Consider the following 14,287-nt stretch of genomic DNA (forward strand, 5'->3'; position numbering starts at 1 on the left):
TTGATAACAAGGTAAAACAAATGAACTTAACTATAAATAAGATTGGTAATATAACCATACAGAGAAAACAAAGTGACTTTAAAATAATACTTGTACAGTTTTAGTGGAGTATATATACATATGCATATGTGTGTGTGGTGTGTGCAAGGAATTTAACTCAGGGCCTCACATGTATAAGGCATGCACTCTACAACTGAACCACATCCTTGGGCCTAAGGCAATATTTTTTTTAAAAATTTTATTAGTGAATAACCATGAGGTATAGTTACAAATTTATGTATTTTCGTGCTTGTGTTTCAGTCATATAATACTCGAGTACCCATTCCTCCACCAGTGCCCATTCTCTACCACCGATGATCCCAGTTTACCTCCCACCCCCCCTACCCTAACCCCCCACCCCATCCCACCTCTGTGTCAGGGCATTCCCTTTTGTTCTCTCTCTCCTTTTTGGTGTTGTGGTTTGCAATAGAGGTATTGAGTGGCCACTGTGTTCTATCTGTAATCTACTTTCAGCACGCATCTCCCATCCTGAGCGGGTCCTCCAACCACACTTTACTTGGTGTTCCCTTCTCTATCTGAGCTGCCTTTTCCCCCAGCATGTGAGGCCAGTTTCCAAGCCATGGACCAAACATCCTGGTACTTATCTCTACTATTCTTGGGTGTTCGTCTCCCATTCTGTTACTTTATATTTCACAGATGAGTGCAATCTTTCTATGTCTGTCTCTCTCTTTCTGACTCATTTCACTTAGTATGATACTTTCCATGTTGATCCACTTATATGCAAAGTTCATGACTTCATCTTTTCTAACAGCTGCATAGTATTCCATTGTGTAGATGTACCAGTTTCTTTAACCAGTCTTCTGTTCTCGGGCACTCAGGTTTTTTCCAGATTCTGGCTATTGTAAACAGTGCTGCAATGAACATACAAGTGCAGATGTCATTTCGACTATACTTTTTTCCCCTCTCCAGAATATATTCCCAGGAGTGGTATTGCTGGATCAAATGGGAGCTCAATTTCTAATTTTTTGAGAAGTGTCCATACTGTTTTCCAAAAGGGCTGAGCCCGTGGCATTCCCACCAGCTGTGTAGGAGGGTCCCTTTCCACATCCACACCAACACCTGTTGCTTTTGTTCTTTTGGATGTTTGCCAGTCTCTATGGTGTGAGGTGGTATCTCATAGTTGTTTTGATCTTCATCTCTCTGATTATTAGTGATAAAGAGCATTTTCTCATGTGCCTTTTAAACATTCATATTTCTTCCCTTAGAAAGTTTCTGTTTATTTCTTTGCCCCATTTTTTGATGGGGTTGGATGTTTTCTTCTGTAGAGTTCAACCAGTGCCTTGATATCAACCTCTTATCAGATGGGTATTAAGGCAATATTTTTTAAGGACAAAGTAACTTCAAAGAAATAGGAACATGTTTAATATTTGTACTATTGACAATCATAGTATTATTGATCTTTTAAAATTATTTAAGTATGTTAATGGTAAAAGAATCGGTAGAAGGTAATATTCTAAGTGTATGTGTAAAGAAATACAAGTCTAAATTGAGGAAATGTGAGAAAACCTTGTAATTTTAAATTTGAAATAAAATATTTCTGAATTTAATTCTTTTTTCTCTTAAAAATACCCAGCTTTTGTCTACTGAAAAGGCCTGTAGACATTGGCCACTCAGCAACAGTAAACAGACCTAGGACCACACTTTGGCTTCCAAATATTATTTCACATTATAAGGAGCCAGAGGATTTTGGAAAAACATGCCAAGTTTGAGTCAGGATATATTCAGGATAAATCTGAGATATCTTGCTGCACCAGAAGTTTGAAGCTATCTGACCTCCAAAGAAAATGATGTCTACACTTAATACACATCAAATGTTTGAAAACAAGCACTATCTTGATTAGACCAATATAATTGTTACCGGTTTCCTTTGGGTATTTCTAACATACAAACTCTTTACTCTCATAGTTAGAAAGTAATTGGAAAAGATCAAACATTTTTCCTGCTTTTTGTTTCTGAACATTATATAGGGGAACTGAATAGGTGATGATGGTTAAGTACATTCTAGAATTCCTGATAGCAAATGCCAAAGATATAATATAATTAGGGAAACTTACAGCTCTCAATAACTTAACAAATCTTGGCAGTATTCATCAGTGGATGCGAAATGAATTAGGTTAAAGCTAAATAGGAAAGCTGCATAGTGGAGTGATTGGACTAACATCCCATGAATTCACTGATTTTCACCTTCACTAAAATTGACACCACCAGAAACACAGTTTCTCAAGACATGCTGTTTAGAGGATGCACATACCTACCTATGAAGGATTGAACTTGAATCTAAACTCCTAAATCAGAGTTTCTAAATCCTTTTCTAATGTTGGTCTGCTTGCAACCTTGTTTTCTGTCTGTGGCCCTCCTGGCCTTCTAGTCTTGTGCTGTGGCACTCTCATTCATGCAGTTTTTACTTGCAGCTCCCTTGACATAGCTTGATGGTCATCCACAGTTGAGAAATGCTGTGCTAATTACCCTGTGAAACTTTCTGCAGTGATGTAAATGGTCCTTTTTCTAGTCTTTCTAATATAATATCACGTATATGACTTTTTAAATTCTTTATTTTATATATATTTAAAATTTTTATTAGTGAGACACCATGAGGTACAGTTGTAGAGTTACAAATTTTGTGTTTGGGTTTCAATTATACAATGATCAAATACCCATCCCTCCACCAGTGCCCATTTCCCACCACCATGGATCCCAGTATCCCTCCCACCCCCATCCCCCCCATCGCACTCTGCCTCTGTGGTAGGGCATTCCCCTCTGTTCTCTCTCTCCTTTTGGGTGTTGTTGTTTGCAAAAGAGGCATTGAGTGGCCATCATGTTTGGTCTATAGTATACTTTCAGCATGCTTTTCCCATCCTGGGAGGATCCTCCCAACACCCTTTATTTGGTGCTCCCTTCTCTACATCTTCTCTACATGCTAGGGGAAAAGGCATATATGACTTTTGATCACTCATGATGTCACTAGTTTAACTAAGAAACATATATTAAAAGTCAGTTTAAATGGATATGTGTGAAACCAGTGGATAGTGTATTAGATAGTGTAGTTGTAGATTCAACTACTGATTTATAAGAACTAAAGGAAATTGAGGAACTTTTATTAAAAATATTAATTGAATCACTGTAAATTATAAAGTTACAAGAAAGTTGTTCATAATTGAATTTCAGCCTTCAATGTTCCAATACCAATCCCTTCACCAGAGACCGCTTTCTTTCACCAATGTCCCCAGTTTCCCATCTTCCCCATTCAGCCTTCCTCTATAGCAAGGACTTTGTTCTTTTTATTTTTCTTCGCCATTTGAGAAACTGTGGTTTACAATACTGTACTTGATAGGATATTGTGCATGTCAATTTACCTCTGTTCAGCTCATAGTCCTGATCCAGAGTGACAACTTCCTTACTGTAAGGAACAACTTAAACCATTCCATGAGGAATAATTGATTCAATGTATTTGAACAAACAAGATAGTTTCCCTTGTAAAAATCATTAAGATGGGGGAAAATAAGTTGGAGAAGCAGGAAAGAAGTGACATTGTTTTTAAAATGAAAGACAACAGGTATAAGCCAAAGGCAAGTTTATTTCTGCATTGATTCAACAACCAAATGTAAATGAGATTGTCTTTTAAATCACTGGAGGCATTTGAAAATGAACTCAGTATTACCTGATACTAAGAAGTTACTAATTTTGTGAAGCGTGATAATGCCATCTGGTTGCATTTTTTAATGTCCATATCAGTTAGAGGTGCATGTTCTGCATGGCCCTTCTAGTGAACACCTCCTTAAATTTTATACCCTTATGTGCCTCACTTGCTTCACTGAAGTCCTGGCCCTGCTTGAAATGCTCTATGCTAAAATAGCTTTATATGATTGTCATTTGTCATGGTTTATAAGCACCTGCCCCTCCAGATACTCAAGATTTAATTTCTATTAATTTGTCAAAGGATGTTTTGGTAGGCTTTGTAGAACTTCCCTATTTCTTTGTCTTGATCCAGATGAACCCCAAAAGAAGAACAAAGGTGATCCCATGAACAACCTGGAAAATTTTTACCAAGAGATGATAATGAAAAAACGTCTTGAAGAGTTCCAACTTATGAGAGGTGAACCCTTTGCTTCCCACTCACTGGTCTCAGCTACATCAGTGGGAGATAGTGGCACAGCTGAGATCCCGTCATTACTCCAGGACCAGGGAAAACAGGCAGCACAGGGTAAAGGTCCCAGTCTTCATGTGGCAAAAGTTATTGATAAATCACCTGAGCAGTGTTGGACTGGGCCTAAGAAGCTGACGCAGCCAATAGAATTTGTCCCAGAAGATGAGATCCAGAGAAATCGTTTGTCAGAGGAGGAGATCCGAAAAATTCCCATGTTTTCTTCATATAATCCAGGGGAGCCAAACAAGGTATAGGCTAAACCAGGAAAAAAACTGGGTTGTTTTCATTTTTATTTACCTTTACCTATAGTAATACTTTTAAATTAGCTTTAATATACCAAAGAATCATGCCATTGGCACCATGACTGTGTTTTTCCTTAATCTTAACTTCATTATCTGCATACTATATAAGTAGCGTATTTCTATGATATACCTTGTAGTTTTCTCCTTTCCTAAGTTACCCTTAGCATTTCTAAAGAAATCTTGATGAAAACCAAATGCATGAAACTACAAGCCATACACTGAAAGAAAAGGAGCTTCCAGTTTCCTAGGCTGGTAATACATTAAAGGTTTATTCATAAATTCACCATATGTAGTAGCTATGGTACATCTGGAATATATCAATAATTAAGTATTGATAGGGCTTACAACATAATTTTTCTGATGTTAGTGTTCTACCTGGCTTTCATATGAAATACATTTTTTGGGGTAGGGTCACACCTGGCTGTGTTTGGGACTTACTCCTGATGTTCAAGGTTCACTTCTGACAGAAATGAGGGTATCAGGGATTGTACTCTCTTCAGCCCCAATATGAAATATGGCTTAAGTAAGCCTTGAAAAATTGACCAACTAAGTAGGATTGTAGAGAACTTATTTTATTATTCAAATCATTTTTTTTGCACAATCATGGTATATGTTACAACCAGAATTGAAAATTTTATTATATCACCCAGAGAAGCAACAGAAGCATTTGGAGCATATATTGTTGCATATAATTTAAAGTGCAAAACCTGAAAGAAAATAATATTAGCTTCTAGATATTTCTGAATTTTTTCATAAGGGGCGTTGTAGATAAAGGATATTAAAACTATTTTCTTTGAGTTGCTGGAGCAGGTAGGGCACTTTCTTTGCATGTAGCCTGTCCAGCTTTGATCTGTGGCACCCCATATGATTCCCCCAAGCTCTGTCAGGAGTGATCCCTGAGCTCAGAGCCAGGAGTAAGCCCTGGGTACAGCTGGGTGTGCCTCCACCCACCCAACTAAAAAGCTATTTCCTTTGAATGGGTGCATTTCTAATATATATTGTTGTTAGTTCAAGGGTACTTTGAGGTATTTTTTTACTAATTACTAAATATTACTAATATACAAAAATTTATAGAGAATGATATAGAAAATTCTTAAGTCAGCCAGAAATCTTAACATTCTTAGTAGTGTCCATAATTGCTTAATTTAAGAATAATAATACCTTTGAGAGACCCAAAGATTTCCATATATCCTCACCAATCTTATTTCCCTTTCTCTTTTCCAGAGGTAACTACTATCCAGATTTTGTTTTTAGTCCCATGCATGATACATGTTTTTATATTTTTATTATTTATATCAGTAAATTAGTAACATCTTTTGATGTATTTATATATATTTTATATGTGTGTACATATGTTATATATAACTATAGTATTGTGTTTAATAATATATAGCTAGCACACTCTACATATCCTTTTATAACTTGCCTTTTTTACTGAATGTGTATGTTTTTGATGTTGATTCCTGTTGTTACAAGCAATTATATAGTGTTCAGTTGTACTATAATTCATTTATCCATTCTCCTGAAAATTCTTTCTTTTCATTTTTTGCCATTTATAGACAATTCTGTAATATAATTTACTGTATATATCTTCAGTTGCTTGTGTTTAAGAGTTACTCTAGGACATTTTTTCATACTGCAGTTATTGTGATTTTTTAGTTCTTTTTTCTTTTTGGCCACACCCAGCAGTGCTCAGGGCTCACTCCTGACAGCCTCGGGAAATCAAATGGGTGCCAATGATCAAACTTAGATCATCTGTATTCAAGAGAGATGAGCACCCTACCCACTGTACTATCTCTTCAGTCCCTTAATGCAGTTTTTAAATATTTCATAAATAGCATTTTAATGAAATGAAAAGAATGTAATGAAGAATATAAAATTGCATTTCATGAACTAAGAGTAATTGCTTTGTTCTTTTTCTTTTTTTCTTTCCTTTTTCTTTTTTCTCTTTTGGTTGTGCCATGGAATGATCCTAGTGTCTCAGGCTACCTCTGAGCTAAATCTCTGACTCAAATTATTGTTAAGCAACTTTTATTTTACTCCTGTGTTTGTGCATGTGTAACCTATTTGTGAGCCAGAATGTAAAATGTGTTTCTTACTTACTATACATCTCTGTAAAAAAATGTGGCAATATTTCTCTACTACAGTGGTTCTCAAATATTAGTGTGCACCAGAATTACCTGGTAGGTTTGTTAAAACACAGATTATTGACTCTGCATCCAGAAGCTATTTTGTTTTAGTAGATTTGGAGTAGAACTTGAGAATTTATATTTCCAAGAAATTCCCAGGAGAGGCTTCTACTACTGGTCTGAATGTGACATTTTAAGAATCTCTGATCTATGCTACATACCCAAGATTGATACTGTGATGTTGGGTATGTATATTTTCAACTTTGAATGGGCAGAATTTCAAAAAATCTCTTTCACATTCTTGCTGAGATTTTGTTGTATTACAAACTGTTTGAAAGATATCTCATTGTTTTAAATTTGCACTTTTCCTGATTTCTATTGAAGATATATCTGTGCATGTATTTATTAAGTAACCTTATGTGAATTGCTTGCTCCATTTCTTTACCTATTATCTGATTGTATAGTATTTTTATATTATATATACATATAACTTCAGACTTTTAGATAGAAACCCTTATTATTCTTTATTTTGCAGTTGTATTTTTCCATTGTTATCTTTTTAGAATTGTTTCCTCTTTATTTAAGTAGAATTCTTATTTTAATGTAGACAGACTATCAGTATTTTTGGTACTTTGTGCTTTTTTGAGTAATTTTAAAGAAATATTTTCAAAAAATAAGAAACTGGGGTGTATGTCATTACCTAATTTATGACTTTAATACAAAGCTTTAGTAATCAAAACAGCATGGTACTGGAATAAACAGCATAGGCTCTCTACTGGGTCAGAATTGAATACCCAAGGTCAAATCACCATATATGTGGATGGCTAATTTTCGACAGAGGAGCTGAACATGATATGGAATAAAGATAGCCTCTTCAACAAATGGTAATGGGAAAACTTGATAACCACGTGTAAAAGAGTAAAGTGGGATCCATAGCTCACACCTTACACAAAAGTCAGTACAAAGTGGACTAAAGACCTTGAAATCTGACTGGAAACTGTAACATACATTGAGGAAAATATAGTCAGAATGCTCCAAGAGTTGGGCCTCAAAGGCACCTTCAATGATATGGTGCCATTGGCAAAGGCAGCAGAATTAAAAGTAAACAAATGGGACTATGTCAGATTAAAGAGATTCTGCATGGCAAAAGAAACATAAGTTGGGCTAGAGCTATAGCATAGGAGGTAAGCCTGCATTTAGCTAAAATGGGTTTGATCCCCAGCACCATATATGGTCACCTGAGCCCTGCCAGGTGTAGCCCAAAAAGAAAGAAAGAAACATGGACTAAAATTACAAGACTGCTAACTGAAGAGGGAAATGTTTGTATTCAACACATCAGATAAAGGATGATATCCAGGATATATAAAGTATTCACAAAGATCATCATCAGCAGCAGCAGCAGCAGCAGCAACAACATCAATGAAACATCCAAAAACCCTATCAACAAATGGGGAGAGGAAATGAGCAGACACTTCTCAGAGGACAACAGGTGATTGTTGAATAGATGAGCATGAAAAAATGCTTATCTTCACTTTCCATTAGGGAAATTCAAATCAAGACAACAATGAGATACCATCTCAAACCAGTGACAATGGCACACATCAAAAATAGAATAATCTTGTTGGAAGGGATGTGGTAAAAAGGAACTCTCATATGCTGCTTGTGGGAATGTTGTCTGGTTAAACCCCTGTGGAAAATATTATGAAGAGTTTTCAGTAAACTTAGAATTGAGCTCCCACATGACCCAGCAATTCCACTTTTAGCTGTCTACCCCCAGGATGCAAAAACATTAATTCAAAAAGCGAATGCACACCATTGTTCATTGCAGCACTTAGTACAGTAGCTGAGATATGGAATAAACCTAGTGGAATGAATTATGAAGACATGGCATATATAAACAATAGAATACTGTGTAGCTATAAGGAACAACTAGATCATACGATTTGTTGAAACCTGCATGAAATTGTAAGAAATGTTGAGTAAAGTAATGCATAAGCAAACACAGAATGATTTCACTTATCTGAAGTATGTAAAATAACTGGATGTGGAAAGGCAATGTAGTAAATGGGGGCGTGGGGAATGCCTAGGTCACCCTTCACCCCAGTATATAGAGAAGGAACTCGATTAATTCTATTATTAGTTCTATTACTGGATTGCCTTTGGCTCTTTGTTGCTACTTTGTGTATCTTTAACTCCCACATATGAGAGAGATCATTCTCTACCTGTCCCTTTCCTTCTGACTTCACTCAGTATGATATCCTCTAGTCCCATCCATGTTGCCTCATAATTTTATTCTTAGAGCTGCATAATATTCAATTGTGTATATATACCACAATTTTTTGATCTGTTCATCAAAGTGGGCCATTTGGGTTGGTTCCATATCAGGGCTACTGCCCTAAGTGCAGCAATGAACATAGGTGTGATTATCTTTTCTAATTAATCTTTTTGTGTTTGGAGGATAGGTAGTAAGAAGTAGTATTACAGAGTTGTGTGTGTGTGTGTATATATATATATATCTCCATATTGCCTTCCATAAATGCTGAGCCTTTATAGAAAGATGACATTTTCACCAATAGTTGATAAGTGTTCCTTTTTCACTGCACCCTGCCAACACTGACTCTCAAGACTTTTTGGTATGTGCCATTCTAACAGGTGAAGAGCAACCCCTTTTGAGAACATTGTGGCAACATATAGTAAAAATGGTACCTGTTAATAAACTTTGCTAGCAGTTCTACACCTACCTAAATATCTAGCCTAGAAAAACTTATACATGCATACTAGGAGGTGTTATAGGAATGCTCATTTGTTGTAGTATTTTAATAACATGCATGTTCATATGCCAGTGAATGAATAAATGGGTTAAGCATGGGTTGTATAGAGAGATATATATTCATAAATAGAATATTATACAGCAGAGAAAATGAGTAAAATTGAGTTACCAGTTAAAATTGGCAATGTATATTTAAAAGCTGGTTGTTGACATCTGGCTTGGTGCCATGAGAAAAAGAGCATGGAAGTTGTCATACCATTCTTTAAAAAAAACTGAGGAAAATGAAAAATATATATATATATATACTTTAAAAGGCTTATACCTAACAAAGGAAACTCAGAAACTAAAACAATGTCACAGAATCCATTTTTCTTATGTGGAAGAATGAAAATGATCCAATTCCAGGCCTTTCTCGCCTTACTGTCTCATCTATTAAGGGTGGGGGAAACCTGTGAAAAACTTTGAGGGTTAAGGACACATGGAAACAAAGATACTGAGACTTACAATTTTACAAAATGCTTACCCTTACCACACATCTATCACCCCAGTCAACAGGCATTCAGTACGGTAACTGGATCTCAGCTGTAATTCCTGTAGGGAAGACCTGGAAAACTCAACGCCATTAAAAACTTTTTGGGAAACACAAAGAAAAGTGAGACAAAAGGAAGGACATTAGAAGAAAAAATCTCTTGACACTAATATCAGAGCATATATTTAACACAGACTAATTCCTTGCTAGAGTGACATAAAACCTAACATCCTGTGTAAACCAATTCCCCATACCTTAAACAATATGTCTGGCTTTAAACAAACAAAAGTATAAAGCATGCCAAAAGCCTGTCTGAAAAAAAAATCAGAATCAAACTCAGATATGACACAGGTTTGGGAGTTACTACATGTGTGGGCTTTAAAGTAATTAAGTTTAATATACTATAGTGTGTACTAGAAGTATTATACAGCCTTAAAAAGAGATGAGTCATGTAAGCAGAGTGATAGACACTCAGAAAAAATAAGATGCTTTAAATGAAAAACACTGTAACAGGAGCTAGGGATATAGTTGAATGAACTAGAGCACATGTTTTGCATGTGGGATGCCCAGGTTCAGTCTCTAGAACAGCATGGTTTACCAAGCACTGTAGGAAACAACCAAAGAGCACTGATAAAGGAGTAAACCTCAAATACATGTGTGACCCAAAACCAAACAGAAGAAACCCCATAGAAATTCTGCATGTGGTAGGCTTGTCAGTTGACAAGATACAGCCAAGTGAAAACTCAATAAGCTTTAAAACACATCAGAGGAAACTTCCCAAACTGGATATGGAGACAAAGACTATAAAAATGGAAAATAATCCCATAATTATGGGACAATTTTTTTAAAGATGTAACAAAAAATTACTGGAATTACAAAAGATAAAGGAACTAAAGAAATAAAGAATGGCTGGAGGATTTCCTGAAGGTAATGACAGACACCAGATCACAAATATGGATTGGAGCATAGAACACCAAGTATATTATGGTCTAAAATTTGTGTTTCAAATTCCTTCAAACTCAGAAAATTGAAGACAAAAATTTTTGTAAACAGCCAGAAAAAATAACTACCCATGAAGAACCAAGAGTAAGAATTATTATTGGATATTTTCTCATGTGTACGGTAAAATATTGAAAGGATTGGGAAAAAAACACTCCTAGAATTCAGAAGGACAATTCTTCAAAAGAGAAGGAAAATAAAACCTTATCAGACAAAGGAAAACTGAGGAACTTTATAACCTTTTGAGAAATGTCTTTTAAAATGCAGTTCTCCAGAAAGAAAATTACATTGTCAGAATGTCAGAGCTTTGTAAAGGAATTTAAAGAATAGATGAGAAATATATGAAAGTGAAAAAATTTAATTTTCTTGTTTCAGGTTATCTAAGAAATAACTTTAATAAGAAATACATTAGGTAACTATAGCATATGAATAAGTGGCATTAATGACAAGTTTGTTATAGGGTTAGGAAGGAGGGACTTTGTCTTTTATAACTATTACAGCATATCTGTGCTATCTGAAGTGGTACAGTGGTACTTGAAATGAACTTTTATTAATATGTAAAGGTAAACTGCAAATTCTAAGAAGCCACTAAAAAGATTATTAAAAGAACCATCAGTGATATGCTCAGAGAGCTGGAAGGGAATAATAGAAAATGATACACATTCCTACAAGCTTTTCAAGAAAATGGTCATCACTTAATGACAAAGGTATGCTCTAAGAAATGTACAATTAGATGATTTTGTCACTATATAAACATCGCAGGGTGATTTATACAAAAGTAGTTGGTATAGCATACTACGCATCTAGGCTATATAAATTAACTGCTGGTACGTATGCAGTTCATTGTTGATGGAATTGTCAGCTTTGTTGATAGAACTGTCATTAATGTCACTCTGCAGTGCATGACTAAAGCTTAACAAAAGAAATAGTTTCTAATTTTATATTACCATCCCTGGCTTAAAACCCAAACCAGATAAGGATATTGTAGTAATGAATATAAACCATTATGTCTCATGGTGAATTCTAAATAATAGATAAATCAGTATATTGTAAGTAAGTCAAAAAATAAAAATACTAAGAAATCAATACTAAGCATGTAGAAATATGTTCATATATCATGATCAAGCAGGCTTTATTCTGGGTATCAGTATTGGAACTAATGAAACCTACCACATCAACAGACAAAAGAGGAAAATAATCATACATTTCAATTGATGTAGAAAAAGCACTTGACAAAAATCCAGTGCCCTTTCAGACAGAACCTCTTACAAGATAGAACTTGTTGGAAACATCTTCGACTTGATATAGGATATATATCAAATGCCATAGCTAATGTCACACTTAGTGGGAAGAAACTAGACACCTTTTACTTTGATCAGAAACAAGGCAAGCATGCCTCCCCACATTTCTTTTCATTATTTTCCTGCAAGTGCTAGTTAGTTCAATACAAAAAGAAGTAAAAGGCACAGACTGAGAAGGAAAAATACAAATTTCTTTGTTCATATATAACATGTACAGCTATGTAGACAAAAGAAATTAACAGTATAAAACAAATCCTGGAAATAGTATAGCATAGTTGGAGTATATGAAGTATATAAAAGTCACTTGCTTTCTTTTATACCAAGAAATAATTCAAATTAAAATTGGAAACAGGGATGTAGTAATAGTACAGCAGGTAGGGCATTTGCCTTGTCTGACCCGGGTTCAATTCCCAGCATCCCATATGGTCCCCCGAGCACCACCAGGAGTGATTCCTGAGTGCAGAGCCAGGAATAACCCCTCTGCATTGCTGGGTGTGACTCAAAAAGGCAAATAAATAAATAAATAAAATTGGAAACACCATGCTATTTACAATAATAGCATAAAAGAGTAAAATGCTTAGATATAAATTTAACAAAACATATCTGTATGCAGGAAAAATATGAATCCTCTTGAAAAATCAGAGATCTAAACAAGTGAAGAGAAATCCTGTGTTTATGATTTGAAAACAAAATTGATGATATGTTAATTCTTCCCAGATTTATATGTAGCTTCCACACAATCCAAATAATATCCTAGCAAGCTATTTTATGGATATGGAAAAACTGAGTCTAGCTTTATATGGAAACACAGAAGGTTCACAGTATCCAGAACAAAACTGAAAGAACAAGTTTGTAGGAATTGACAGTTTGGGTTGAAGCTCATGTGAGGTGCTCACTGAACCTTGAGTTCAATTCCCAGCACAACCTGGCTAGCTGCTGGCCAGGGCTCTTCAAAACTGCTGGGATGCCCCCCCGTCCAGAAAAAAAGACAACTTCAAGATTATACAAAGTATAAATTGTCATGTACTGCCTGCTGACACTTTAACCAATGATAAACTACATGTAAAATGACAATACCCAAATTCCTATGTCCTAGTGAGTCAAAGCTGTCATAATGTCATAGCATTTTATGCAAGCAGCACCTCAAACTTATTCCTCATCTTTCGTGCATTTCTTGTTAGCATAAATTTCTCTGAACCTTGATTTAATCTCTTTTCTTTATCATGGCCCCTAAGCATACAAAATCCACTGCTAATATTGCCAGTAAGAGGTTATGTTCAGTAATTGACCTGCAAATGAAATTAAGTGATTAAGGACTAAGAAAGCAGAAAATCCATGATGTTTATTGCTCATCAGTCAAGCATGTCCCGTTCCAGCATAACTGCAATTTGAAGAAGAATAAAGTAATAGAAACTGTTAAAGGATCTGATTGAGTGAAAGCAACAGCATTCATGAAAAACTTATATGAAATAAACATGAAGAAATTTCTCTTAACGAAGTTTAAAGACCAGATACAGAGTATATCACTCTTACACCATTAGGACCATCACCAAAACAAAGCAAAGTTTGAGATGTTAAAAAAATAAGTGTTTTTTGTTTAATTTACCACTAGTGCTTGTGCTTCAAATAATTCAGGATCGTGGCATATTCCATAATGTGACAGTGAGTGGTGGGTCTTTAAATGCAGACGTAAGGGCAGCTGAAAGTTTTGGAGAAACTAAGCTGATGGTGGAAAAAAATGACTTGCCAGAGCAATCATCAGTATAAATGAAGCCTCCTCATTCTAGCATGAATGCAAGGACCTGACCTTTAAAGCCTTAAAGCTTTTAAAGGTTTAAAGGCTTTAAGAACAGCATGGCAGTTGCGCTGGGGGGCGGGTGGTGCAGTATTAAGCAAACTACAAATTAAAACTTTTTGATCTGACTTAGAACCAAAGGGCCTTCAAGCCTATCAGTGAGCACACACTGTCAGTTTAGCAAAGAGCAGTAAGATATTATGGATGACCCAGCTCCACTTCCAAGATATGCTCCTGAATTGCTATCCCAGCAAAATT

General features: G+C 35.5%; 1 protein-coding gene across 2 annotated transcripts in view; it reads left to right on the forward strand.

Moving 5' to 3' along the window:
* Window positions 1–14,287, forward strand: part of RBM41 (RNA binding motif protein 41) — a 68,154-nt gene that overhangs the window by 34,525 nt on the left and 19,342 nt on the right. For both annotated transcript variants that reach the window (XM_056125822.1, XM_056125823.1), the window contains one exon: window positions 4,049–4,452. In XM_056125822.1, the coding sequence (XP_055981797.1) occupies window positions 4,049–4,452 (404 nt within the window). The remainder of the gene's footprint in view (window positions 1–4,048; window positions 4,453–14,287) is intronic.

The sequence above is a fragment of the Sorex fumeus genome, unplaced genomic scaffold, assembly GCF_029834395.1.
Source record: "Sorex fumeus unplaced genomic scaffold, SorFum_2.1 ptg000058l, whole genome shotgun sequence".
NCBI classification, from domain to species: domain Eukaryota; kingdom Metazoa; phylum Chordata; class Mammalia; order Eulipotyphla; family Soricidae; genus Sorex; species Sorex fumeus.